The 26,029-nt window shown below is 35.4% G+C and overlaps 1 protein-coding gene across 1 annotated transcript; it reads right to left on the bottom strand.

The window, feature by feature from the left end:
* Positions 1-5,867: 5,867 nt before the first annotated feature.
* On the bottom strand, positions 5,868-24,747 carry LOC131049621 (uncharacterized). Its single transcript, XM_059212236.1, has 2 exons — positions 24,472-24,747; positions 5,868-6,158 (listed from the first exon to the last, which is right to left on the bottom strand). The coding sequence occupies exons 1-2, from the start codon at positions 24,745-24,747 to the stop codon at positions 5,868-5,870; spliced, it is 567 nt and encodes a 188-aa protein (XP_059068219.1).
* Between the last annotated feature and the right edge of the window lie 1,282 nt (positions 24,748-26,029).

Here is a 26,029-nt window from a genome sequence, read left to right as displayed (position 1 = left end):
CTTGGTTCTTCGTCATGCAGTTGTTTTTGGCTGTCCTTTTCAGTGTTCCTATTCCTCTCCCACTTTCGCATTATGGGGAGGTTTATCTTGTTGGTTCTATTGCTTCCGTGGTTCGATTGATCAGCTCTTCAGGCTTTGGTTTCTCATGCCATCTGTATCTTCGATTTCAGTTGTTTTGCCTTGTTTGCCTCCTGATTCGAGTAGTGTCATTTGAGGGCACTCATGCAGATTACAGTCTTCTCTACCTGGTCATGTTCTAGTTCAGCGGATGTTCTTCAGATCAGCAGTTATTCTTCGACAGAGTTTGCAGGGTCTTCATGCTTCAGTGATATTCTTTTCCATCTCTTTTTGGAGTAGAGTTTTGTTCCCATGAGGTTTTCTCTATTTCTCCAGTTCATAGAGATTTCATTGTATTTGGGTACCTGATCAGGCCTTGTTGCCGAGACCCATCTTTATTGCTTTCAGTAGTTGTTCTAGGTTTTAGCTTCTCCCTAAGTCTAGCTTAAGGGGGGGTGTTAGAGTATTCGGGTATTTACTTGATTAATTAAACATTCCTTGTTTAATTATTTAAGTTCCCTTTATCTCTTTTACATTTAAGCTAACTTTAGGTGCATATAATTAATTGTTTTAATTAATTATTATGTGCAAACCTAGGTTTTCTCTTTTTAGGGTTTCTTGACCTATTAAAGGTTGAGTTCTTTCTTTTCATTGTAAGAATCACATTACATATTTTTGTGAATATTGAGCTCTCTCTTTTTGAGCATATTCTCTGTGTTTTGTATGTTCTTCAGATTTTGCTTCATTGCTTCTCCTTGTAACAGGTTATTCGGCTTGCAGAAGATCTTCAGGCTCCTGTGGTGTTGTATTTTCTCAACTCCTATACCTTTCAGAGGTCAACAATTGTACCTATCAAGAATAAAAATCTATATATTTGATGGTATGTGTGTAATTTCATGGATAGTGCTCATAGAAAAGCAATTTAAAATTCATTTTATACCATACAATCTCATGTTTAACATATCCTTACAATACAGTCTCCCGAAGCTACACGACTGGATCCTGAAACAATGGGAACCTCTTCTGGTGGGTACTATGCACATTTATTCTATGGCAAAAGGTTTTTTCATTGCTAAATTTGAAGATGTTGAGGATAGAAATAAAATTTTGTGTGATCGCTTCTTTAGTTGGAAGGACAAATTTATGCTTATGGTTAGGCCATGGCAATCTAATTTCATCCCTTCTTCTGATTCTTTCAAGATTATTCTAACTTGGGTTCGGTTACCCTATCTCCCTCTTCACCTTTGGGTTGACTCTCTTCTTGTTGAAGTTGGTAATGCTCTTGGGTTTTTTTTATGGTGGATAATGAATCATTGGATATTCTCCACTCCACTTATGCTCACATTTTGGTTGATATGGATGTGTCTGAGGGGATTCGTGTGAATATTTTAATCAAATCCTCCAAAGGCTCTTCGATTCAATCCTTGGATTATGAAGGCATCTCTTTTAGATGTAGACGATGTTTTAAAACAAGACATGTGATTGCTTAGTGTGGAATTCAAAAAAAGAAACCTTTGAATTTATGGTGGAAAGATGCTACAACCCATCACTACACGGTTGTTAGGAAATCTGCCCCCCCTCGGAGTTTCTCCTAGGTGGTTGCGCAAGACCCTCTCTGCTATGTGATTTCTTCTCAATCAGCTCTGATTTCTAATGGTGGGGTTGCTACGACTATTGTGCCTTAGAGTGTGCCCCCCTCTCAGGAATATTTGTCTCCTATTGGTGTGGTTATTGAGGTTGGTTCGCTTCCTATTGCACTTATTGTTATTCCTTCGATGGCACTAGAGAATACCTCTAGCACTGCTGCAGTTTGTTCCCCTAGTCCTGCTGAAGTTGTGTTGCATGCGGGTCACTCCATGGTTGTTGGGTTTCCAACGTTAGATTTGTTGGAGTGGCAAGATGAGGTTGCTAGAGTTGAAGAAGGTTGGATTAAGGTTAAAGGCAAACATCCTAAGCGGTCATTGCCTTCTTTTGACATGATCCTTTGATCCCACAAGATGGGTTCTAAAGGGAACTCCTAAGTTAAGGGGGGTTATTTTTTGGAACTCTTCCCTTGGCTCTCTTTGTCTCTACCCCATCAGTGTTACATTATATTTGTTTTCTATGGGGCTGTTTTGTTGTTGTGTTCGGTTTGGGCTTAATGTCTTGTTAAGTCGAAACTTATCTTCTTTCGTAAAGGGTTGCAGGTCCCTTCAAAACTTGTTTTTACCTTAATCTAAAATATATCCTTACAATATTTTGAATCAAGACCTTACTAATTCAAGCTCCAAAGGAAACACCTTACCATAGACTACAATTATACATCAATTGACTTAACATGATGTTTCTTTGTTAGATCCTTATACAATTAAGAAAGCTATGCAAGAAGCATTGCACATTGAGAAACAAAATATCTGCAAAGGTGAAACCATGAGAGTAACTGACAAAAATATGACCAACCCTACACATAAAACGTGGGCAATTTCTTTTACCTAAGAGAAATTAGTAAGCTCTCTCCTCAACAAGAGACAGAGAAAAGAGAAAAGGGCCTATGTTGGAATTGTGATATCAAATTCTCAAGGAGTAATACATGTCCTAGTAGTGAGAAAAAGAATGAGGTTGAAAAGGCGGAAACACCTACAAAAGAAACAAATGTAAAACTTAAGAATGAGGTTTTCAAAGAAAAAGAAAACAATACTATCTCCCTACATTCATTTAATGGAACAAATGCTCCACAAACACTCAAAGTAATTAGTAATATATTATAAAAATATGAAATGTTAGTTAACACTAGTACTACATATAACTTTATTAATAGAAGATTAGCTAATGAGCTCAATTGTTTTGTTTATGCAGTCTCTAATTTTCAAGTCATGATAGCTAATGGGAAACAACTACTTTATGGTGATAAATGTCATCATATAAAACTCTCAATGTGAAATTATCAATTAGACTAAAAAATGTTTGTTATTCCTATTAAGGGAGTAGATATATTATTGGGTGTGCAATGGCTTAAATAATGAAGAACAATGTCCTTTAAGTCTCAAGACTTGTGTATGGCTTTTAGGACATGTGGGAAAAAGTATGAGATTTTAGGAATAAAATCAGGACCAAGTGAAATCATTAGCTCCCATAGGATGGAGAAAGTACTTAGGAGAGGTTCTAAAATATAGGGGCATGATTAAATTGTATAGAATCACAAGAGATGATAACTCAATATCATCCAAAAAAATCAAGAGATTATTCAACATCATTAACAAGTATTTTAAGAATCCAATGTAGTAATTCTAATGGGAGACCATAATCACGGAATTGGATTAATGCCATGAAGCATTTTTCATCCCAACAAAAGTTCCTATTTATATATTGTGCTTATGCTTGACAAAAAGGACGATCCATGAAGAATGTTCTCACATTACATGAAGCTAAACAAGATCACTCATAAAAAAAGTTTCATATTCCTATTGTTAATAAACTGGAAGATAATCAAATATATGCAAAACAATCCAAATGTTTCTCTAGGGTGAAAGAAGTAGAACAATCAAGACATTTGGTATCACTTAAAAGTGTTAAGATGTACCCCAAGAAGAGATGATTTTTGGGTCTAACAAGATATTATAGAAGATTTGTTCATACCTATCATCTTAGCTAAAGAAATGTTTCTTCTGGGAAGATATTAAAGTGAATGTCCAAAAAATTGGGGTGGGATGTTTGATATGCCACAAATTAAAACGGAAAGAATAAAGACTCCATACATATTACAAATATTAGGTATTCCAATACAATACTTGGTAGAAACAATGGGATTTATTATGCAGTTGTCAAAGTGAAATAATCTTAATGTAATCTTGCTTGTTGTGGATAGACTCGTTAAGAATAGATATTTTTGTGGATTCTCTCATCTACTTCCTACTAATATTATGAAAAAACTATTCATACAGAATATACAAAAACTTAATGGAATTTGTAAAATAGAGCTACCTCAAAATTCCTTATCGAGTGGAAGAATTTTCCAATTGAAGATGCAACATGTAATGATAAACAATTCATACAAAATATTTTAGAGTTGCTAAGCAATGAGGGCAATCCTTTTCTAAACAAGAAGGGAATGTTATGATCCTAATATGATATATTCCTAAATATATATAGTCCATTCCTAACTATAATAAAGATAAGCACTTGTGGTGAGCTTAAACCCAACATAAGATTAGTTAATACACTAATCCCTCTTAATTAAGATGAAGGGTTGCTACATAGTTAATCACATAAATAAGGAAGAGAACTCTCTTCTATATAATCATATCATCAAGTATTGAGTAACTCATATATTATAATTTGATTATTGGAGGTCACCTTCCAAGAAATTTCATAACACAAGCAATCAAATCAACAAAGCTTAATGGATTGTAACTATATAATGTGACAAATGAAGACCAAATGAAGACATACCGATTACATATCATGAGTATTATTATAGAAATATTCTCCCACACGTAACCACTTAACCCAAGTTGATGTTGATGTAAAAAAAGTAGTTCCTCAAGCAGCCTTCAACTCATTTATTCACTATTTTTTCTTGTCCATTTATCTATAGATGATAATTTATGTTGGAAATGAGTTGCGTTCCAACCCAAAAGAGCTAAAAAATATACTCTCCATCCCTAACAATATTTTTTGCAATAAACATTTCTTTGAAGAATAAATTTGTCATTCAATGTGCATTAATTTTTCGAATGAATGTCATAAAAGCATGCACACTTTGTTAGTATATCCACAACAACATATATGCAATATTTTCATTGCACCTTGGGAAGGTTAGCAATGAAACCCATGGATGTCCTTTTCCACTTTTGATTTGAGATAGTTAATGCTTAAAGCAAACCTAATAGAAAAAATCCACCGTACTTTATTTTATTGGCAAGCCAAACATTCGTTGATGTGTTTAAGGACATCTTTCTTGAGGCCCTTCCATGAGAAATTTTTTGTTAGAGTAGTTGGGTCTTTACTTGATTAATTAAACAATATTTGTTTAATTCTTTAAGTTCCCTATTATCTTTTTACACTTAAGCTAACATTAGGTGCATATTAATTAATTATTTTATTAATTATTATGTGCAAGCCTAGGGTTTTCCCTTTTTAGGGTTTATTGACCTATTAGAGGTTAATTTTTCTTTTCATTGTATTATCTTTTCACAATACATTTTTGGTGAATTGGAGCTCTCATCTTTTGAGAATGTTTTTCCTATGTTTTGTGTGTTCGTTAGATTATTGCTTCTTTGCTTCTCCTTGTAACAGGTTTTTCAGCTTGCAGAAGATCTTCAGGCTCCTATGGAGTTGTATTTCTCAACTCCATTATGGTATCAGAGCTCAGATCTGCAGCTATTTGTTCCTATTTTTGAGAATTTTGCATTGGAAGCAGATCTGGGGTTTCAGGCAATTTTTTTTGTGTGTTTAGGGTTAGGCCTTTTTTCTGAGCACTTTGGGCCTAAACGAACCTCACCATCATGCTCAGAAGGCCCAAAAACCACTATAGTCATATCAAATTTATCCTTTTTTGACTCTTGAGCATCTAGGTGATTTTTTTTCTCTCAATCGTACGGCTCTGACACACAAATCGAGAAAAAAATATTTTCCAATTTTCAAAATTTTTTTTTGCATTTTTACGGCATGCAGGCCAGAATTTTAATTTTTTGAAAAAAAAAAAAAAAAAAACTATTAAAAAAAAAAACAAAAACAAAAAGGAGGGCACGAGAAATTTTTTTTGTTTGTTTTTTGGGTTTTGAGGGTACCGGACCTGACAGTTCGGTCGTCGTACGGCGCCTATAGACCTGTCAGGTTGGCCCCGCCGTTGACCACCCCAGCCCTTGCCGGCCCCTTCCCGGAGCTCTCCGGCCCCGGCTGGCAGCCCCCATGGCCCCCGTCGGCCCCTCCAGCCTCCGCCGCTGGCTACCGTCTGTGGCCCCCGCCGGCCCTCCGGCACCACCTGACAACTCCGGCCACCGCTGCCGGTAACCTCCGCCTGGCCGGAAATCTCCGCCGCCGCTAGCGCTGCTCCACCCAGGTTCACCACCTCCACCCGGCCCGCCACCACCACCTCCGCCTCCGGCCACCTCCTCCTCTCTCTAGTCTTTTTTGAGAGGGAGTTGGTTTGTTGGCGTCAGAAAGCTGGTTCTGAGCTAGACGTTGTGGAGTTGGATTTTTTTCCCGCATCTGTTGTTTGACTGTACTTTTTTCCAGTCAAAGTCGAGCTTCTTTTTTGCACTTCTAGGGCCGTAGAATTGGCAAACGGACTCCATTTTTCGAAAACGAATAGGCGTTGGAAAGCTCTCAGCATGCTCTATTCAGATTTGTGATATTTTTTCTCATCATTTTCACCAGGTACATGAGATATCAGTTTGAAGTTTTTTTGCTTATGCACTACTTCCTTCTCATTACTATGTACTAGGGTTTGGGTTTCTCTATTGTGGGGGGGTGTTTTTTCTCGCTTTCTGTCATTTATATCAGAAATCAAGAACACCTAAACTCTCCAAAACAAACAAACCCTTCTGCATCTTCTATCTATTCTGAAAGATCGCATAATAAAAAAAACCAACAAGCAGGTGCAACATTTTTTTGTTCTCATGGCAGATCCTTTAGTTGAGTTGTTGACTTCACACAACTATCACACTTGGAAGCCCCGCATCACGAGGCTTATCAGGGCATGAGGGTTGTGGTCTTGTTTGGATGAGGTTTAGCCAGTATTTCAGCATCCTTGTGAGCTTCTTATGCACATGAACAAGATGGATGAGGCCATGGGTTTGCTCTCCTTGCATGTCTCTTACAGACTTCTATTTCACCTTGATGAGTTGCTCAATCCTCGAGCTATGTGGTTGAAGTTTGATTCTCTCTTTGGGAGGGTCAATGAGATTCAGGCATTGCAGATTGAGGCAGAGTTGGTTTCTTTGTCCCTTGATTCATTTCCCACCATTGAGAATTTCTTGAACAAGTTCAAGACTACCCGATCTATTCTTTAGGGTTGCGACAAGATCAAGACAGACACAAAGTGCATTCATTTGATTCTTTTGAAGCTTCGGGGTCACTTTCAGTTTTTTGCCTCTGCTTTCTACTCCACCATTTCAACATGCCTACCTTTGATTTCTTTTGTGAGCGATTGTCTCGTGAGCAGTCTCATCTTTCTCAGCTGGATCAGCTCTTAGGCTCCAAAAATAAAGCATTGGTTACTCAGTCCTCTAAGGAGAAGGAGAAACAAAAGCAGAAACCGAAGCCCAAGAAGAATTCTTCAAGCAGTGAGTCTTCCTCCAAGCCACCTCCTAAGTCTGATTCTAAACCTCCATTTCCTCCCAAGCAAGGGAAATCTTCACAGTCTGGTGAGTCTTCCTCCAAGACTAAGAAGAAATCAGGAGACACTTGCAGTTTTTATGGCAAGGAAGGACATCCAGTTTCCAGGTGTTGGAAACGTTTAGAGGCTTTAGAGAAGGCCATGCAGCAGCATCACATATCCTCACCTTAGGCATCTTCTCCTTCCACAGGGAAAGGTCATGCTCTCACTGCTCGAGCTTCGACTTATGGCTCCGCATGGATTCTAGATTCTGGTGCTTCTCACCATATGACTCACACTCAGTAGATGGTTACCTCTCTTGCCTCTTGTGGTACTTCATAGATTGCAGTGGGTGACTCGGTTCATCTTTCAGTCTTGGGTTTAGGTTTTGTCTCATTGGATGGGGGTACTCTGCAGGATGTTCTGGTTGTCCCTGACATCTCGACGAACCTCTTGTCCATCTATCAAATTTGCCACTCTGGCTCTAGTAAGATAGTTGAGTTCTCACCACATGATGTGGTTATTCGGGACCTCCATGACTATGATTTAGTTGTTGCTACTGGGAGTGTTGACACTGCATCTCGTCGAAACAAATTTGATGGATTTGAGCCCTTTGAGGGTGTAGGTTCTTCTCTTATACCACATGCAGATTCTATGAGTAAGCTTTGACATGAGCGATTGGGCCATGTCAATTATAGATATCTTCAACAGATGAGTACACAGGAACTTGTTCTTGGGCTCCCATAGATTTCCTGCACTGATGGTGTTTGTCATGGTTGTGTGCTTGGCAAGCATCACATAGATCCCTTTCCGAAGGGAAGAGCCTCTCGTGCTTTGACACCCTTGGAGTTGATTCACAGTAATCTCATGTCATTTCCCACTCCTTCTTTTTCAGGGGCCAAGTATGTACTCACTTTTATTGATGACTTCTCCAGACGCACATTGGTGTACTTTCTTAAGTACAAGTCCGATGTCTTTGATTCATTTTGAAGCTTCAAGACATATGTCGAGAAGTAGTCTAGCAGTTCTATTCGGCGGATACGTACAGATAATGGGGGGGAGTATGTGAATCAAGCTTTCAGAGATTTTTGCACTGAGCATGGTTTGCAGCATCAGTTTACTGTTCCCTACACCCCTCAGCAGAATGGTGTTGCTGAACGCAAGAACAAAACTTTACGAGAGATGGCGAATTGTATGATTCAATCCAGGTCCATGGATTCGTCTTTTTGGGCTGAGGCAGTCAATTGTGCCAATTATATTTAGAATCGAATGCCTCATAAGGCCATTCGACATATGACTCCTGAGGAGGCTTGGTCTCATGACAAGCCCGATGTTTCCTTTTTTCGGGTATTTGGCAGTGAGGCATGGGCTTTTATTCCTGATGCTCAGAGGAAAGCCATGGAGCGGAAGAGCCGACCACTCATTTTTGTTGGCTACTGTGAGGATGTTAAGGCATACAAGTTGTTTGATCCTGATTCCAGAGAGGTCATGTTTCGACAGGATGTTCAGTTTGATGAGCGCCTTCCCACAGTGGATACACCGACTCCAGTGTCTACTCCTCTGCCTACTCCGACCACTGCAACCCTTCAAGATCTTTTTGAGGATGATTCTGATGATGGTTTTGATGATCCACCATCCCCACCTCCACCTGCTCCACCTCCTATGCCCAAATGGGCTTGCCTTATTGTTGAGGTGGCAGGTCCTATGGCCAGTGATCCTTCAGATACTTGTCGCACTCGTTCTCATACTATGGGTTCTAGTCTTTTGAGTCATGCTATTTCAGATGATCCTCAGAAGTTTTCAAAGGTGACATGTCACCCTGAGTGGGATTGTGCTATGGAGGAGTATTCTTCTTTGACGAAGAATCATACTTGGGATCTTTGTCCTCTTCCTAAGGGCAGAAAGATGGTCAGGTGTTGCTGGTTGTATCGCACTAAGTATGCTGCTGATGGTTCCACTAATAAGCACAAAGCACGTCTTGTTGTGAAGGGGTTTTCACAGGTTGAGGGTATTGATTACTCTGAGACATTTGCCCCTGTCACCAAGATGAACTCCATTCGCTTTGTACTATCTCTTGCAGCTTCTCGGAGTTGGCCTATTTTTTAGATGGATGTGAAAAGTGCCTTCTTGCACGGGGAATTACAGGAGGAAATCTACATGGAACAACCTTAGGGATTTGTGTAGGATAGTTCTTTGGTTTACAGACTTCATCGTTCATTGTATGGTCTCAAACAGGCCCCTCGGGCTTGGTATGAGAAGATGGACTCTTTCTTGCTCTCCACTGGGTTCTCCCGTAGTCATTATGATCACATAGTGTACATTCAGATTCTTGAGGGTGACCTCTTAATTCTTGTGCTATATGTTGATGATCTCCTCATCATAGGTAGCTCATTCTCTATGATTCAGCATACCCAGCGTGCCTTGATGGATCAGTTTGAGATGATAGACCTTGGTCTTTTGCACTATTTCCTTGGTCTTCAGGTGATTTAGTCTTCTAGTGGGATCTACCTTTACCAGTAGAAGTATGCTCTTGACATGCTTCAGTGCTTCGGCATGCTTGATTGCAAGCCTTCTCCCACTCCATTTCAATCAAGGGTTGTTTTGATCATCACTTGCCCCACTCCTTCAGTAGATTCTACACTTTACAGGCAGTTGGTTGGCAGTTTGTTGTACCTGACTCACACCCGTCCTGATATTTCCTTTGCGGTTGGCCTTGTCTCTCAATTCTCCCATGATCCTCATGAGAGTCATTGGCAAGTAGCCAAACTTATTTTGAGGTACATTCAGGGCACTAGTTCTCATGGCATTCACTACACATCAGGGGAACCTCACATTGTTGGCTACACTGACTCAAATTGGGCTGGTGATGTCACCGATCGGAAGTCTACTTCTAGCTTTGTTTTCTGTCTTGGCTCTGGTCCTATCACATGGTCTTGCAAGAAGCAGACTGCTCATGCATTATCATCTATAGAGGCTAAGTACCGAGTTGTTGTGCTCGCTAGTCAGGAGATCTTATGGCTTCAATAGGTGATGACTGAGTTTGGTTTTCCTCTTGATAGTCCCACTGTTCTTTGGTGTGACAATCAGAGTGCTATTCATATTTCCTGCAACCCGATAGAGCATCATCGGACGAAGCACATTGAGCTTCACATGCATTTCATCCGCCAGTTGATTCATGATGGTGTTCTCATTCTGGAGTACATTCCCACTTCCGAGCAGGTTGCAGACATCTTCACGAAACCTTTTGCATTGTCGCGCTATCTTCAGTTGCGCTCTATGCTTGGGGTGAAGGAAGTTGTCCTTGGGGGGTATTTATGAGGCCTTCCTTCCTTCTTCTTCTTTCAACATGTTCTTTTATCTCTTTTTAGAGAGGAGTTTTTTCCCACTGGGTTTTCTCCTTTGTCTCTGTTTCATAGAGATTTCATTGTATTTGGGTACCTGATCAGGCCTTGTTGTTGGGACCCATCTTTCATGCTTTCAGTAGTTGTTCTAGGTTTTAGCTTCTCCCTAAGTCTAGCTTAAGGGGGGGTGTTAGAGTAATTGGGTCTTTACTTGATTAATTAAACAATATTTGTTTAATTCTTTAAGTTCCCTATTATCTTTTTACACTTAAGCTAACATTAGGTGCATATTAATTAATTATTGTATTAATTATTATGTGCAAGCCTAGGGTTTTCCCTTTTTAGGGTTTATTGACCTATTAGAGGTTAATTTTTCTTTTCATTGTATTACCTTTTCACAATACATTTTTGGTGAATTGGAGCTCTCATCTTTTGAGAATATTTTCCCTGTGTTTTGTGTGTTCTTCAGATTATTGCTTCTTGCTTCTCCTTGTAACAGGTTTTTCAGCTTACAGAAGATCTTCAGGCTCCTGTGGTGTTGTATTTCTCAACTCCATTACTTTTCCCAACTTATCTATACGCCTTGTAAAATATTAGGCGAACTACTAAGAGCGTATCATAAGAATCCCTTAAAATTATCTCCTGCATTCATCATTTAGAAACCAAAAATATTATAATTGTATGAATAACAATACCATTTTCTACTATAAATTCATATTTCCTCACATTACCATCAAGGAGATCACTAAATAACTATATTTTTAACATATTACACAATAATAGTAGCCTTCTAATCAATAGTAATAACAAAAGTAAAGCATAAAGTAGGCATTCTAGAAAAAAAACATCAACAACTACATTATTTTTCCTCATATGTACTTTATGACAAAATCATAAGTTTGGAGCTTACTCACCCATAGTTATAACATACCACTTAAGTCATGTTGGACAAGTAAGAACTAAAGATGTTATCATTTTTCTTTCACACAAATATTACATAGACCAAATATTGTTGAAAATTGACCAAGACATGCATGACAATAAATGTCTATTTGACATATATAGAGAATCCCTTTTTATATTATTTCAATTTATTGCTTCCAAATGACATGGCATGTCCCTTCTATAGTAGGATACCTCTGATTCCCTCTCTTGAAGCATCACATTCTACAACAAATGATCATGAAAAATTATAGAATATCGAGTATGTGATCTAAAACTGTTATTGTAATGTCCCCTTCTCCTCACTGACCATATGAGAGTTTATTAACCTATTTCACGTCATTCTGATAAGTTAATTAGGAGATATAAGGGATGATATGTTCGTCATGTCACTAATTTCTATCAGTGGAGAAATTTAAAAAAATAAAAATTGGAATATTATTTTATGGGATCTTATATTATTGTTTGGCGAGAAAAAAGTTACTTTATGTTATAAAATCAAATTGTAAAAGTAAAGTGACTTTATTTATAAAAATGATAATTTTCATAAAGTGACTTTATAAGGAGTAAATAAAATAAAGTGAATTTTAATCCCACATTGAGAGTGGAAGCTCACCAATAGTTTGGGAAGTCTTTATAAGGGAACCTCGTCCTTCCCCAAGACTCATGTTATGTGATCATTTGATATTCAAAATTTTCCATAGTTGTTGGTGTGACAATGATAGCCATTAATGGGGACAAAACCATAAAAAATTAGTGGATTGGACGGAAACCCAACCCCATGTAGAGAGATGGATTCATCTAGAATTCATTATTGGGCTTACTTGCAGTGACATGAGCAGTCTCATGAACAGTTTTATGAACAATAATGCGAACAGTGCATGAACAATACTATGAACAGTAACATGAACATTGTTGCTATAGTGATGTGAAGAGTGCTTGCAACAAGTTTAGATTTGTATGAGCAAGGGTTTGTAAGTATTTAATTTCTACCATCTTTTCCCTAGACAAATACATTGGAGGGGAACATTTGCAGGTGTTAAGAGTTTGTAGAGGCTACCATCACCTTCAATTTTGATCAAAATTGCTTCAGACGTCATTAGTATAATTGCAAATCCATTATCAACCACAATAAGTTGCTCTTGGCATCTTGTAGAGTCCACACAAGCAAGCAAACAAATAAGGCATGTGAAGGAATTGAATAAAAAAACTTTGTATTAGCAATGAAATGCACTTTTCATATGATGTTTCGGTCTAATAACATTGTATCAAACTTGATAATAAGTGTACTCAGACCTAATTTATGCCCAATTCATTTCTTTGAGATTATCTTGTCAAGTTTTATGTAATCATTGTCTATCATTTTTTATGCATTTCTATCTGATTTGGTAATAGACATAAACCCCAAACGTAAACAATAATAAGTAATCAAATAGTAGTAGATTGTGTACCAAGCGTTTGATGAAATGTGAAATCCATCAAACTAAAAATCTAAGGGTAGTCTTGATAGGGGTTCTTACAATGACTAATTAAGTTTATCAAAAGCTCATAATGTTGTTTATGTTCTTACAAAAGCTCATTTATTTGTCATATCAAATAAGTTTTTTTTCTAGCTATGAAGAACCTTTAAAAAATGTTTTATAGTTTCAAAGGCCAAACAATCCTCTTATCCATTTTAATGTTGTAGGAGGAGGTCAATCCAAGATTACTGATCTTTTGTTGATCCACTACACCTTTAACACTCATGACATGGCCCAAGTATATGATATTCATCACATGAAACTCAAATTTTGATTCTTTTATACATAGGATGTGTTGTTTCAATATTCCAAGGATGATAATTACATGATTCAAATGGTATTCCCAAGTCTTATCACAAGTTAAAATGCCATCAAAGAAAACCAACATTATTTTTCTTAATAGATTGTTCAAAACATGGTTTGTGCATAACTAGAAAGTAGCTAGTACATTTATTAAGCCCAAAGGTATGGCTAAGAATTCAAAACAACTAAAGTGACACCTAAATATTATTTTATGCATATCTTCATCCTCTACATAGATCGGATGGTGGCTTGATCTCATATCAATCTTTAAAAAATGTACAACCCCATGCAATTCATTAGTTAGCTCATCAATTATATGGATGGGATACTTTTTTTATAGTCCTCTTATTTGATACTCTATAATTAATATAATTTGCACGGTACCATCCTTTTCCTTCACAAAAATCATTAGATGAGGTAGATGGGATGAACTAGGCCTAACGTGACCCATTTCTAAGAGATTTTGAAAGATTTTTTAATCCCTTCATTGTAACTTATTGGATGATAGTAAACAATGGTCATGAGAGGTTTAAACCTCCATTCCAACTCTATAATATATTGAAATGTGTTGTTGAGTGGTAGAGGAAAATCACTAAAAACCATAGTATGTTTATTCAAAATATCTTGAATATCAACATGATAAGTGTATTTCTTTCTCATGAATATATATTTGACATGATTAAATAGCTTGTTACCAAGCAACTTTCTTCCTACACAATATTTTTTTTCATATTTTGAGTTATTACTCTACTTGCGGTGCTCCAGTAAAAATTCCTCTAAGAATTACATCTTTCCCTTATTATTTAAACTTGATCTCAATTGACTAATACGTGATAAATCACCAAGGAGTGCAACTATTGTGCTCTCAAAGCCATGTCAACCTCTCATAACCCCACAACACATTAATCATCACATGCCTTTTTATCTCTCATGGATATGTTCATTTGTTGAACTAGTTTGGTGTATTGAATTGTGAATCCATCAATAGCAATGAAATTGAACCCTTCAAAAATCTTTCACTTTGAAAGCTATCTTGACGGAAAAACCTTCATCAATGAAATACTAGGTGTCCCCACTATCAATGAACATAATTATTCTCTATCATGAATATATTATATTTTTTCACACCTAAAATATCTACAATTTTGTCATTACATGTGTTTTCGTCTACCACATTTTGAGGTACATGTTCCTCTATAGTTGATAGTGGTTCAAGTTATTACAAATCCAATTTATTATTATATATTACTTCTATATAATGAGACTGGTCTTTATGAAGGCATATGCAACTTAAGTCCCATGACTCTTTGTAAGAAAAGCAAAAAATATTCCTTTTGATTTCATCTATGTTGTAGTCATTTATTATATTGGTTGTAGATGATGAAGGTGTGTTGTTTTGTTAATGTGAGTTAAAAAATTCCTCTATGTTGCATCAAGGTGGGTTATTAGATTGAGATAAAAAATTTCCCTTGAGCAAATACATCTTAAGTGTTAGATCTCTTTTGATTGCTTCTTATAGGGAAATGAGTACAAAAACCTCAATGATACCTTTGAGGGGTTTAAGAAAATCTTCAAAAAAAATAGAGTAGTGAATAATTTTTCATAAATATCAAGAACCATCATTGCAACTCATTAAAATTTGATAACCAAATATTCGATAGAGTATTGTTGTTTAATACGAAAAAATACTCATCCTTAGCTTTATTGTTAAATGGAGCCTACTCAGACTTAGAGGTTAAATTTTCCCTTCTATCGGCATAGTTTCCCCCAAAATTATTTAATGGAGGTTTGGGGGTAGCGTCCCTTGTGGGGTCCAAGGGCAACACCACTCCGCGGGCCCCAAATGACTTTTATTATTTTATAAAAGTGTGAGGTGTTATTTTCCTATTGGCTGACATGTTGTAACCCTAATTTTGTAACTGACATAAATCTTGATAAAAGGCTAAAGGTTGGGTTTTTTTTTTGTAGAGAATTTTTGTAGGATTTTTGCAATGATATTGAGTTGCAAGGGATTATTGGTTGTAATTAGTTTGATTTGTTGGATAATAATATTGGACTCTCTATTTGGTGGATGTAGCCCGAGCTTGGGTGAACCACATTAAAAATTATCTCCTCGTTGATATTATTTTTGTGTTTTTTATTCCTCTTTTTAATATTTATTTGCATATAATTGATATTTTCTGTGTGCAATTCCTGACAAGATTTTCACTCAAAATGGTCTAGAGATTGAAAACATCATTTTCTTTCACAAGGTTGTCCTCGTGTGACCAGCCTGTTAGGTCTCAAATTCACTAAGCCATTTCCTAGAACTACATTTCACCAACAAGGCCAGGGTTGTCAACAAATGAATGAAACCAGTTCATCAACAAAACCATGGACGATTCAAAACACAAAACACATGCAACAACATTACCACTATTTAGCTCATTTACTTCTACTACCTCTAAGTTGGAATTAACCATTGACTTGTCCAAGCCTTCACCTTTAACAAGCTTAATGATCTAGATATCTATGCAATATTCATATATATTTTTTATCTAATCACACCTTTTTCTCAAGGCTTCCCATTACATGAGCATGTCCTTCATAACTTGGTGTGGCACATATGTTACAATCTTTGAACCTATGAGGTATGATCTAACATTCTTCACAATTTTGACTAAAGTGTAAGCACACTTAAATTTTATTGTTGAATAATTAAGTTCAGCTACTTGTAGTGACTTATTAAATAGGGATATATGTTGTTTGTATCCATATTTGTTATTTCCCACCAACACAACATCAATAGTATAAAATGAAGCAAAACAAGATAGTTGGAGAGACTTAAAATAATATAGACCTACCAATAGAGAGGTCTTAAATATTTATTGCTTAATATTGCTAAATGATTGGCACTCCATTCAATTTATTTTCTTTCCTTGAGTATCTTTGATATGACTCTAGTCTTTTCAACAAAGTTAGGAATAATTTTCCTCAAAAATATAATCTTCCTAAAGAAGGGATGGATTCTTTTTAGTATTATGTGTTGAGAGATAAGGTTAACCGTCTTAACTTTTTTGATATCTATTCTTACCCCATCCTTCTATATAATGTGCCCAAAGAGCTTACTCTCCTCGACACCAAATTTATACTTTTGGGGGTTTAGAGAGATCTTGTACTCCAACATCTCTGAAAAATCAAACCAAGATGTTTACAATGGCCACCTCTTTCCTTTGAAAATGTAGTTATTATCATAGTAGACCATAATGACCTAATCAATAATACTAGAAAAGGCTACATCTACTTGTCTTTGAAAATTTGATCCCACATTCTTCAAACCAAATGACATCTTCACATACACATATGTGTCCCAAAGAATATTGAATCTCATCTTAAATTGTTCTAACTCTTCAACAACCACTTGGTTGTAGCCTAAAAATCCATGGACATCATGGATATAAGTTATGATCCTATTGATGCTCTGCAAAAAGGATTAGAAAATCTGTTTGATGGAAACACACACAAGAGCACAAGAAACAAACGTTAGTGTTAGCAACAAAAAATTATCCTAAACAGGCATATCAAGAGAGATATTAAGCATGAAATAGAAAGCATATAAACATAGAATGAAATAGCTAATCAAGATGCTCATAGTTGCTCCTCCCTTGTTCCTCTCCTCTCCAAGTCCCAAATGAGTGTAGCTCTCAGCTTTTAGCACTAGCCATGGATGCCATATGGAGATTCAAGATGGTTGAATATGATAAGCAAATACTATGCAAGAGTAGATAGTGATGCTATGAAAAAGCTCTATGCTAATGCCAGTATAACAACAATACTCTAAAATGCTTCTCTTTTGCTTGAGGAGAAGGGTTCTATTTATAGAAGAAATGGGGAAATGAAGGGTTAAGATTGAGTGGTTTAATCAAGGGCCAAGCTTGAAAGTTGGGGATCCATGTGCACAATTGGCACCAATAAAATGGTGACAAGTGTCAACATAGGATTGGGTTGAGAGAAGAGGTTGGAGGCATTAAAGGCCTGAGAAGACCTCATGGTTATCTAGAAGGTAAGGGTCAAGTCTAAATTAAGATTACCCATTGGATTAAGAGTTAATCCAAGGATAAACCTTTGTGCAAATGATTAAGAGATAATCATGGTCAAAGCATTAATGGCCTGATGAGACCTTTGGGTTGGGTAGAGGTTGAGTCAAAACAAATGTTTTAACCATGTGGGAGGGTTGAATTAACCATTAATGGTTATTGGAGACTTTGGGGATTAAGTGGTTGAAGGTTGGAAGCCTTCAATGGTTATCAAAGACTTTGAGCCATTTAGTGGTTGAAGGTTGGAAGCTTTCAAAGGTTATCCAAGACTTTTAGGCTTTGAGAAGTGACTCCATTTTGCTTAGGAATGTGACAATAATTAGGGGATGGATTAAGCTAATTAGGAAGGGGTTAGAAGAATCTAGAAGGGGATTAGATTTTGCAAGTGGATTTGGTGGGTGAGGGAAAATAGGATTTTATTAAAATAAAAATTCATTTATTTCAATAAATGTGTGCAAGTTGTATTTGGATAAATATTAATTTATTTAAATGAGAAAAAGGAAGATAAAGCATTAAAATGCTTGAAGACTTTGAGGGGAACCATTAAAGGCTTGAAGACTTTAAGGAAAACCATTAAAGTCTTAAGAAGACTATAGAAGGAAGCCATCAAGTTTGAAGACTTTAAAGCCATCAAGTTTGAATACTTTAAGGGAAACCATTAAAGGTTTCAAGTGGGTGAGGATAAATAGGATTTTAAATAAATAATTTATTTAAAATAGTTGTGCAACTTGCTTTTGTAGGAAAATACAAGTGGGTGGAGGATAAAGGTGATTTAAATAAATTATTTATTTAAAATAATTGTGCAACTTGCTTTTGTAGGCAAATACAAGTGGGTGGAGGATAAAGGTGATTTAAATAAATGATTTATTTATTTAAATGTGAGAGGTGGGATTTTGGGGGTTTTAAATAAATATTAATTTATTTAAATGTGAGAGAAGATTTAATTAAATAAATTTGATTTATTTATTTAATTAATGGTCTGAATTTGGTTAAGTGAATTAAATCAAATAAATTGAATAATTTATTTAATTAATAGGAGAATAGGGTTAAGATGAATTAATTAAATATTAATTTAATTAATTATTAATTGATGGTTAAATAATCAAATAAATACTAAGTATTCATTTAATTAAGTGGACAAATTTATGTGACTACATTTGCCCCTCTTTGAGACGGTGTGGTTTATCGCGTCGTTTCAAAGAAAGAAAAATAGGTGTGAAGAAATGCCCCATAAAATGTAAATTTAATGGGTGGTATGCCCCCTCGAGAGATGGGCCGAATTTTTTTTTGAAAAATCGGGCGATCTCTCGAAAAAGAATTTTTTTTTGAAAATGATGCTCTGCAAAAAGGATTAGAAAATCTGTTTGATGGCAACACACACAAGAGCACAAGAAACAAACGTTAGTGTTAGCAACAAAAGATTATCCTAAACAGGCATATCAAGAGAGATATTAAGCATGAAATAGAAAGCATATAAACATAAAATGAAATAGCTAATCAAGATGCTCATAGTTGCTCCTCCCTTGTTCCTCTCCTCTCCAAGTCCCAAATGAGTGTAGCTCTCAGCAGCTTTTTGCACTATGGATGCTTATGGAGGATTGAAATTTAATACTAAGCTTCAAATATGAAATGAAAAGCTAAATACTATGCTAGAGTAGATAGTGATGCTATGAAAAAGCTCTATGCTAATGCCAGTATAACAACAATACTCTAAAATGCTTCTTTTTGCTTGAGGAGAAGGGTTCTATTTATAGAAGAAATGGGGAAATGAAGGGTTAAGATTGAATGGTTTAATCAAGGGCCAAGTTTGAAAGTTGGGGATCCATGTGCACAATTGGCACCAATAAAATGGTGACAAGTGTCAACATAGGATTGGGTTGAGAGAAGAGGTTGGAGGCATTAAAGGCCTGAGAAGACCTCATGGTTATCTAGAAGGTAAGGGTCAAGTCTAAATTAGGATTACCCACTGGATTAGGAGTTAATGCAAGGATAAACCTTTGTGCAAATGTTTAAGAGATAATCATGGTCAAAGCATTAATGGCCTGATGAGACCTTTGGGTTGGGTAGAGGTTGAGTCAAAACAAATGTTTTAACCATGTGGGAGGGTTGAATTAACCATTAATGGTTATTGGAGACTTTGGGGATTAAGTGGTTGAAGGTTGAAAGCTTTCAAAGGTTATCCAAGACTTTGAGGGTTAATTTGTTGAACACACAAAGCATTAATTGCTTTTCAAAGATTTTGGAGTCTTTGAGAAGTGACTCCAATTTGCTTAGGGATGTGACAATATTTAGGGGATGGATTAGGCTAATTAGGAAGGGTTTAGAAGAATCTAGAAGGGGTTTAGGCATACAAGTGGATTTTGTAGGAAAATGCAAGTGGGAGAAATTTTGGTATTTTTAATTAAAATAAAATCATTTATTTCAATTAAATGGTGTAATTTGCATTTGGATAAATATTTAAATAAATATTAATTTATTTAAATGAGAAAAAGAAGATAAAGCATTTAAAATGCTTGAAGACTTTGAGGGAAACCATTAAAGGCTTGAAGACTTTAAGGAAAACCATTAAAGTCTTTAAGAAGACTATAGAAGGAAGCCATCAAGTTTGAAGACTTTAAAGCCATCAAGTTTGAATACTTTAAGGGAAACCATTAAAGGTTTCAAGTGGGTGAGGATAAATAGGATTTTAAATAAATAATTTATTTAAAATAGTTGTGCAACTTGCTTTTGTAGGAAAATACAAGTGGGTGGAGGATAAAGGTGATTTAAATAAATTATTTATTTAAAATAATTGTGCAACTTGTATTTGTAGGAAAATGCAAGTGGGTGGAGGATAAAGGTGATTTAAATAAATGATTTATTTATTTAAATGTGAGAGGTGAGATTTTGGGGGTTTTAAATAAATATTAATTTATTTAAATGTGAGAGAAGATTTAATTAAATAAATATGATTTATTTATTTAATTAATGGTCTGAATTTGGTTAAGTGAATTAAATCAAATAAATTGAATAATTTATTTAATTAATAGGAGAATAGGGTTAAGATGAATTAATTAAATATTAATTTAATTAATTATTAATTGATGGTTAAATAATCAAATAAATACTAAGTATTCATTTAATTAAGTGGACAAATTTATGTGACTACACCTATAATTTGTTGTAGCAATTGGTCCATGCTTGGAATTGGATAATTATCCTCGAGGGATTTAAGGTTGAGGTTCTTCAAGTCAATGTGTAACCTTACCTCTCAATTATTTTTCTAACCAAAACAAGGTTAAACACCCATTCAAAATGTTTTATAGCTTTGATGACTTTTAGCTTCCTTTATTTTCATCAAATCCTTTTGTATTTTATGAGCCAAGCTAGGAATAATAGGCCTTTCTTTTGGCTAAATGGTTTAACATTGATCTAAAGGGACAATATGTTGAAACGAGTCTGTAAAATATGTTTTTGAATTCATGTATTATGGAGACTGTAGACACATAAATTTGTCCACTTAATTAAATGAATATTTAGTATTTATTTGATTATTTAACCATCAATCAATAATTAATTAAATTAATATTTAATTAATTCATCTTAACCCTCTTCTCCTATTAATTAAATAAATTATTCAATTTATTTGATTTAATTCACTTAACCAAATTCAGACCATTAATTAAATAAATAAATCATATTTGTTTAATTAAATCTTCTCTTACATTTAAATAAATTAATATTTATTTAAATCCCCAAAATCTCATCTCTCACATTTAAATAAATTAACATTTATTTAAATCACCTTTATCCTCCACCCACTTGCATTTTCCTACAAATGCAAGTTGCACAACTATTTTAAATAAATAAATAATTTATTTAAAATCCTATTTATCCTCACCCACTTGAAACCTTTAATGGTTTCCCTTAAAGTCTTCAAACTTTATGCTTCCTTCTAGAGTCTTCTCAAGCCTTTAATGGTTTCCTTTAAAGTCTTCAAACTCAATGGCTTCCTTCTAGAGTCTTCTTAAGCCTTTAATGGTTTCCCTTAAAGTCTTCAAACTTAATGGCTTCTTTCTAGAGTCTTCTTAAGCCTTTAATGGTTTCCCTCAAAGTCTTAAAGCATTTAATGCTTTATCTTCATTTTTCTCATGTAAATAAACTAGCAGTTGCAGGGGAAGTGCCTGCAACAGGAGGCCGATAGGTGTGATTGTTAAGGAGAATGAATGAGTGATAAAGTTTAGTTAAGGGTAGAATCCTTCAATAGAGTTATACAAAAACAAATTTTTTTTTTTTTTTTTTTTAAGTAAGGTTTTTCAATAAATGAGAGTGCTTAGAGAAGTCAGGGAAAAAGAGACATGAGGTGATTTATGTTGTAGAGTCACACATATTAAAAGTTGTGATATTGAGCAGTTTATTGTAATATTGAGTAGTATATTCTATCATATAACTGAATAAGAAATTTTTATTAAAGTGAAAGAGTTAATTGTTCGTGTACATATCCCAACCAATGGTTGTTCCCAAATTTTAAAATTTCCACCCACCATCCCCCATGTCGTTGTATGCAGCATGATGTACTTGAAGAATATGTTATGAATATAGTTATACATTTTTTTTTGTAGGCTATAGTGTTCCCAACCAAAATCTTTTGTTGGACCCAGAGTCTTGTTGTTATCCACCCTCCATCCCCCATGCTGGTAAGAGTAGCATGTTATATAGGTTTTTGTTGAATTGCATGTGATGTATATGATGAAAGACCTGCATCAGTTTTTCATTTATATATGTTAGTTTTGGATAATATAAAAAATTGGTGAAGTTAAAAACTTTGAAATTCTTGCAAATTTGAAAGAAAGTATTTTTTAGTAATATAATACCTGATGAATCTGTAATTGCATAATTGGAATTTCCTGTATGATGCATGTGAGTAGTTGTTTGTTGTGAGGCAGCTTTTGTGCTTAACTTTTGTTTAAGCTTTTTTTTGCAGTGAAGAGAACCTGGAAGTGGGAGTGGCTGGTAGAGAGAGAAGGGAGTTAATGTTGAATTGAATAATAACTACATATTTAAAACCTTGAGAAAGCATACAGGTACTTTACATATTGAAAACAAATAGTAGTAGAATCTACCTTGCAAAGTGAAACCTTTTACTGCTTGGAGTAGATGGAATAGCCTTGAAAATTGCTTGCAAAGTGTAAGTTGTGACTCCCACAAATAGTTAAGTAACAGAAACAAAGCAGGAACACTGCAAGCACATGATAGGAGAAAATAATCAGTTTATAAACAAAAGGTAATACATAACAAAAATGTTTTTAAATAAAATGGAACGTTACCTTGCAAGTTCAAACCATTAGCGGTGGTAAGTTCACAACGAAGGCAAGTAACCAGCAAAAGAGTCACAACGATAACAAAATTGACCAATCTATGTAAATATTTGCAGAGTGAAAATTGCAGAGTGAAATATTGGCATCAACAAGACAACAAATTACATTTTAAGGTTGCAAACATGCATAAATGATGTTGCCATTCGTGCACAACCTTGAGGACAAAATCATTAAAGACAATATCTCTTGGGAAGCGGACCGCAAAACACTTATAAGTTAAACCATAATTTAATTAATAGCAGAATGGTCAAAACCTAAATACCTGTCAAAGTACCATAACCAAAGTAACAATCCTGCAAACACACCATACCCTAAAATAACAAATAAATGTGTCAAATTGAACAGGTCTATTGGAAATTGGAAGTGGTGAAAATTGTGAACAATTAGAGAACATGAACAAAGAAAGAAACCTGAAAGCAGAGGACAAAATATTTGAAGAGTGTTACATACCTTCAAATTATTGAACTTGGTGTATTGGTTCTTGTTTTTTTTGAAAGTTAATGTTCATAAAGTGTAAAACCTATGAAATGGAAGAGGTGCAGTCAAAGAAGAATCTTGTATATGTACATCTTAGTTAATATTAAATGTATCAAACAAGTGAAATGGTAGAGAGAATGTTGTATTAGTACATAGTATAATGCTTACCAATTGCAAATAGTGTTGCAGTGAGTGAATAGCATGACAAACTATTATATGTGTTAACACCTGTTAAAGAATAATGGCTATGAAGAATCTTGTATTAGTACATCATTAGTTAATATTATATGTATTGAACAAGTGATATGGAAGAGAGAATCTGTAATAGTACATGAAAGTAACGAAATTGTTGAATAGGGAGTGGGTGTTACGTTTGTACCATTTTTCTTCTAGAGTTGCAACATGCAAAAGGGCTCTCCAGTTCTACAATCATTCATTGTGTTGTAGATCTTGGAAAGTAGAAATATAGTTTTGTGATTGGTGAAAATTGTGAATAGTTAGAGAACATGAACAAAGTAACAAACGTGAAAGGAGAGGACAAGAAATTTGAAGATTGTTACATACCTTTAAATTACCGAACTTGGTGTATTGGATTTTGTTATTTTTGAAAGTTAATGACCATAAAGTGTAAAACCCGTGAAATGGAAGAGGTGCAGTTAAAGAAGAATCTTGTAGTTGTACATTATTACTTAATATTAAATCTATTGAACAACTGAAATGGTAGAGAGAATGTTGTATTGGTACATTCCATAATACTTACCAATTGTAAATAGTGTTGCTGTGAGTAAATGGCATGACAAATCATTATGTGTGTAATACCTGTTAAAGTACAACATTAATTAGTATTAAATGTATTGAACAAGTGATATGGAAGAAAGAATCTTGTAATAGTACATGAAAGTTACGAAATTTGCGAACAGGGAGTAGGTGTTACGTGTGTGCCTTTTTTCTTGCAGACTTGGGCCTTGGAAAAGGGCTCTTCACTTCTACAGTCATTCATTGTGTTGTGGATCCTGGGAAGTAGAAATATTGTTTCGTGACGATACAGTGAAAAGAAGATATACAATAGATGAAAACACAATAAAGATTAGATTTGCATACCTGATTCTGTTTGTTCTGTAGGTATGCTTGTTCTGTGCTGTGTGAAAGCTCCTGCAACCGAGCTTCCTCTGCCTTTCGAAGTATTGTTGATGTTGCACCTTTCAATTGGGAGTACCTTTGGTAGCTAAAGTCTGGTTGTATACGTAGATGTTCAATTGCTTTTACTCTTGAAAGGGTTGTGAATGTTAGGCCTTGTTTCTCTGTTTGGTCGATGTCAGCTGTGGCCAAGTCTAGTGTCAACCCCTGTGATTTGTGAATTGTAATGCCCCATGCCATTGCTAGTGGAATTTGTGTTCTGTTTCATCTAGTAATTGGTGGAATTGGGATATGTTTTGCATTGTGTGGATCCCATGAAGGCCCAGTATAATGTTTGAAGAGAACAACAACATATTTTGGCAAATCAGGTGGTTTCGAACCTATAGTGTAGACAATTTGTTTGATCTGGCCCAAAGCACCATTTACAAGGCCAACTTCTATCCATAGATTTGCAATAAGCATAATTTCCTGGTCTATAGAAAGAAGAATTTCAAATGCTAGTTGTTCGTCTTGGTGTGCCTGCTTATCTCTTTGATGTGCGTTGTTTCACGTGCAATGGGCGAGTGCAATTATGTTAACATTTTTATGTTGTGTGCACTCGAAGCTGCATTTGTTGCAAACAAATGCTTCTGTTGGTTGAAGTGATTATTTTCATCAAGTGACAAAGCATGGGTTGACTGCAACTGGAGGGATTCCCAATCTATTTGCAATGGTGTTGAGTTGCGGATGTTAAGCAATATTTCACAGAATCTTATGTGTGAAGAACTTGTGCCTTGTTGATGAAATGGAATATCCAAGGTGACAACAGTATTGAATGTGTGCCATAGAGCTAGTGCCATTGAGTGAGGTGCATATAATGGCCTATCCATAACTGGCAGAAGTTGTGCAAGATCACCAACCAAAATGACTGAGATACTTGCAAATGATTCATGTTGTCTAGCTGGGAAAAGCTTCTCACAATCTTTTATCAATCTTAATGAGTAATTGAGGGCCAACAAAGCTCATTTCATCTATTAAAATGTAATGTAAGTGTTTGCATTGCTCTTGGAACATTAATAGGGAATGGCCTGTTAAGGGTTTGTATTCATGAATGGGTATACAGAGGGCAACACAGATTGTGGTTGCTTGGATATTATATGCGGAGACACCTGTTGGTGCTAGTACAAGCAAAAGGCATTGTGCATGTTCTGTATTTGAATTTAACTGTCTGTGTATGCAGTCAATAAGAAATAATTTTCCAGTTCTTGTAGTGCCTTGAATGATTAATCGTAATGGTGAAGAATGCAGGTTGTGGTTAGCACGAGATTTAATAATATCAAGTGCAATCATTTGGTTTTGTGCAAGCTCATAGTTAGTAGGCGCATTTAAATGTGGGTTCGCAAGATTGTGGGGTGCTTGGCTTTTCTCTTTGAGAATAAAGTTAAATGCTTTTGAATGCAGTGGTTCATCAGGTATAGAAGCAGTCCAATCAAACTGTAGATCAAAATCACGTTTGCCAAGCAGTTAAAGAGCTGCAACGTTG

This window comes from Cryptomeria japonica, chromosome 10 (assembly GCF_030272615.1).
Source record: "Cryptomeria japonica chromosome 10, Sugi_1.0, whole genome shotgun sequence".
In the NCBI taxonomy this organism is placed as follows: domain Eukaryota; kingdom Viridiplantae; phylum Streptophyta; class Pinopsida; order Cupressales; family Cupressaceae; genus Cryptomeria; species Cryptomeria japonica.
This window is presented reverse-complemented; position numbering and strand designations above follow the sequence as displayed.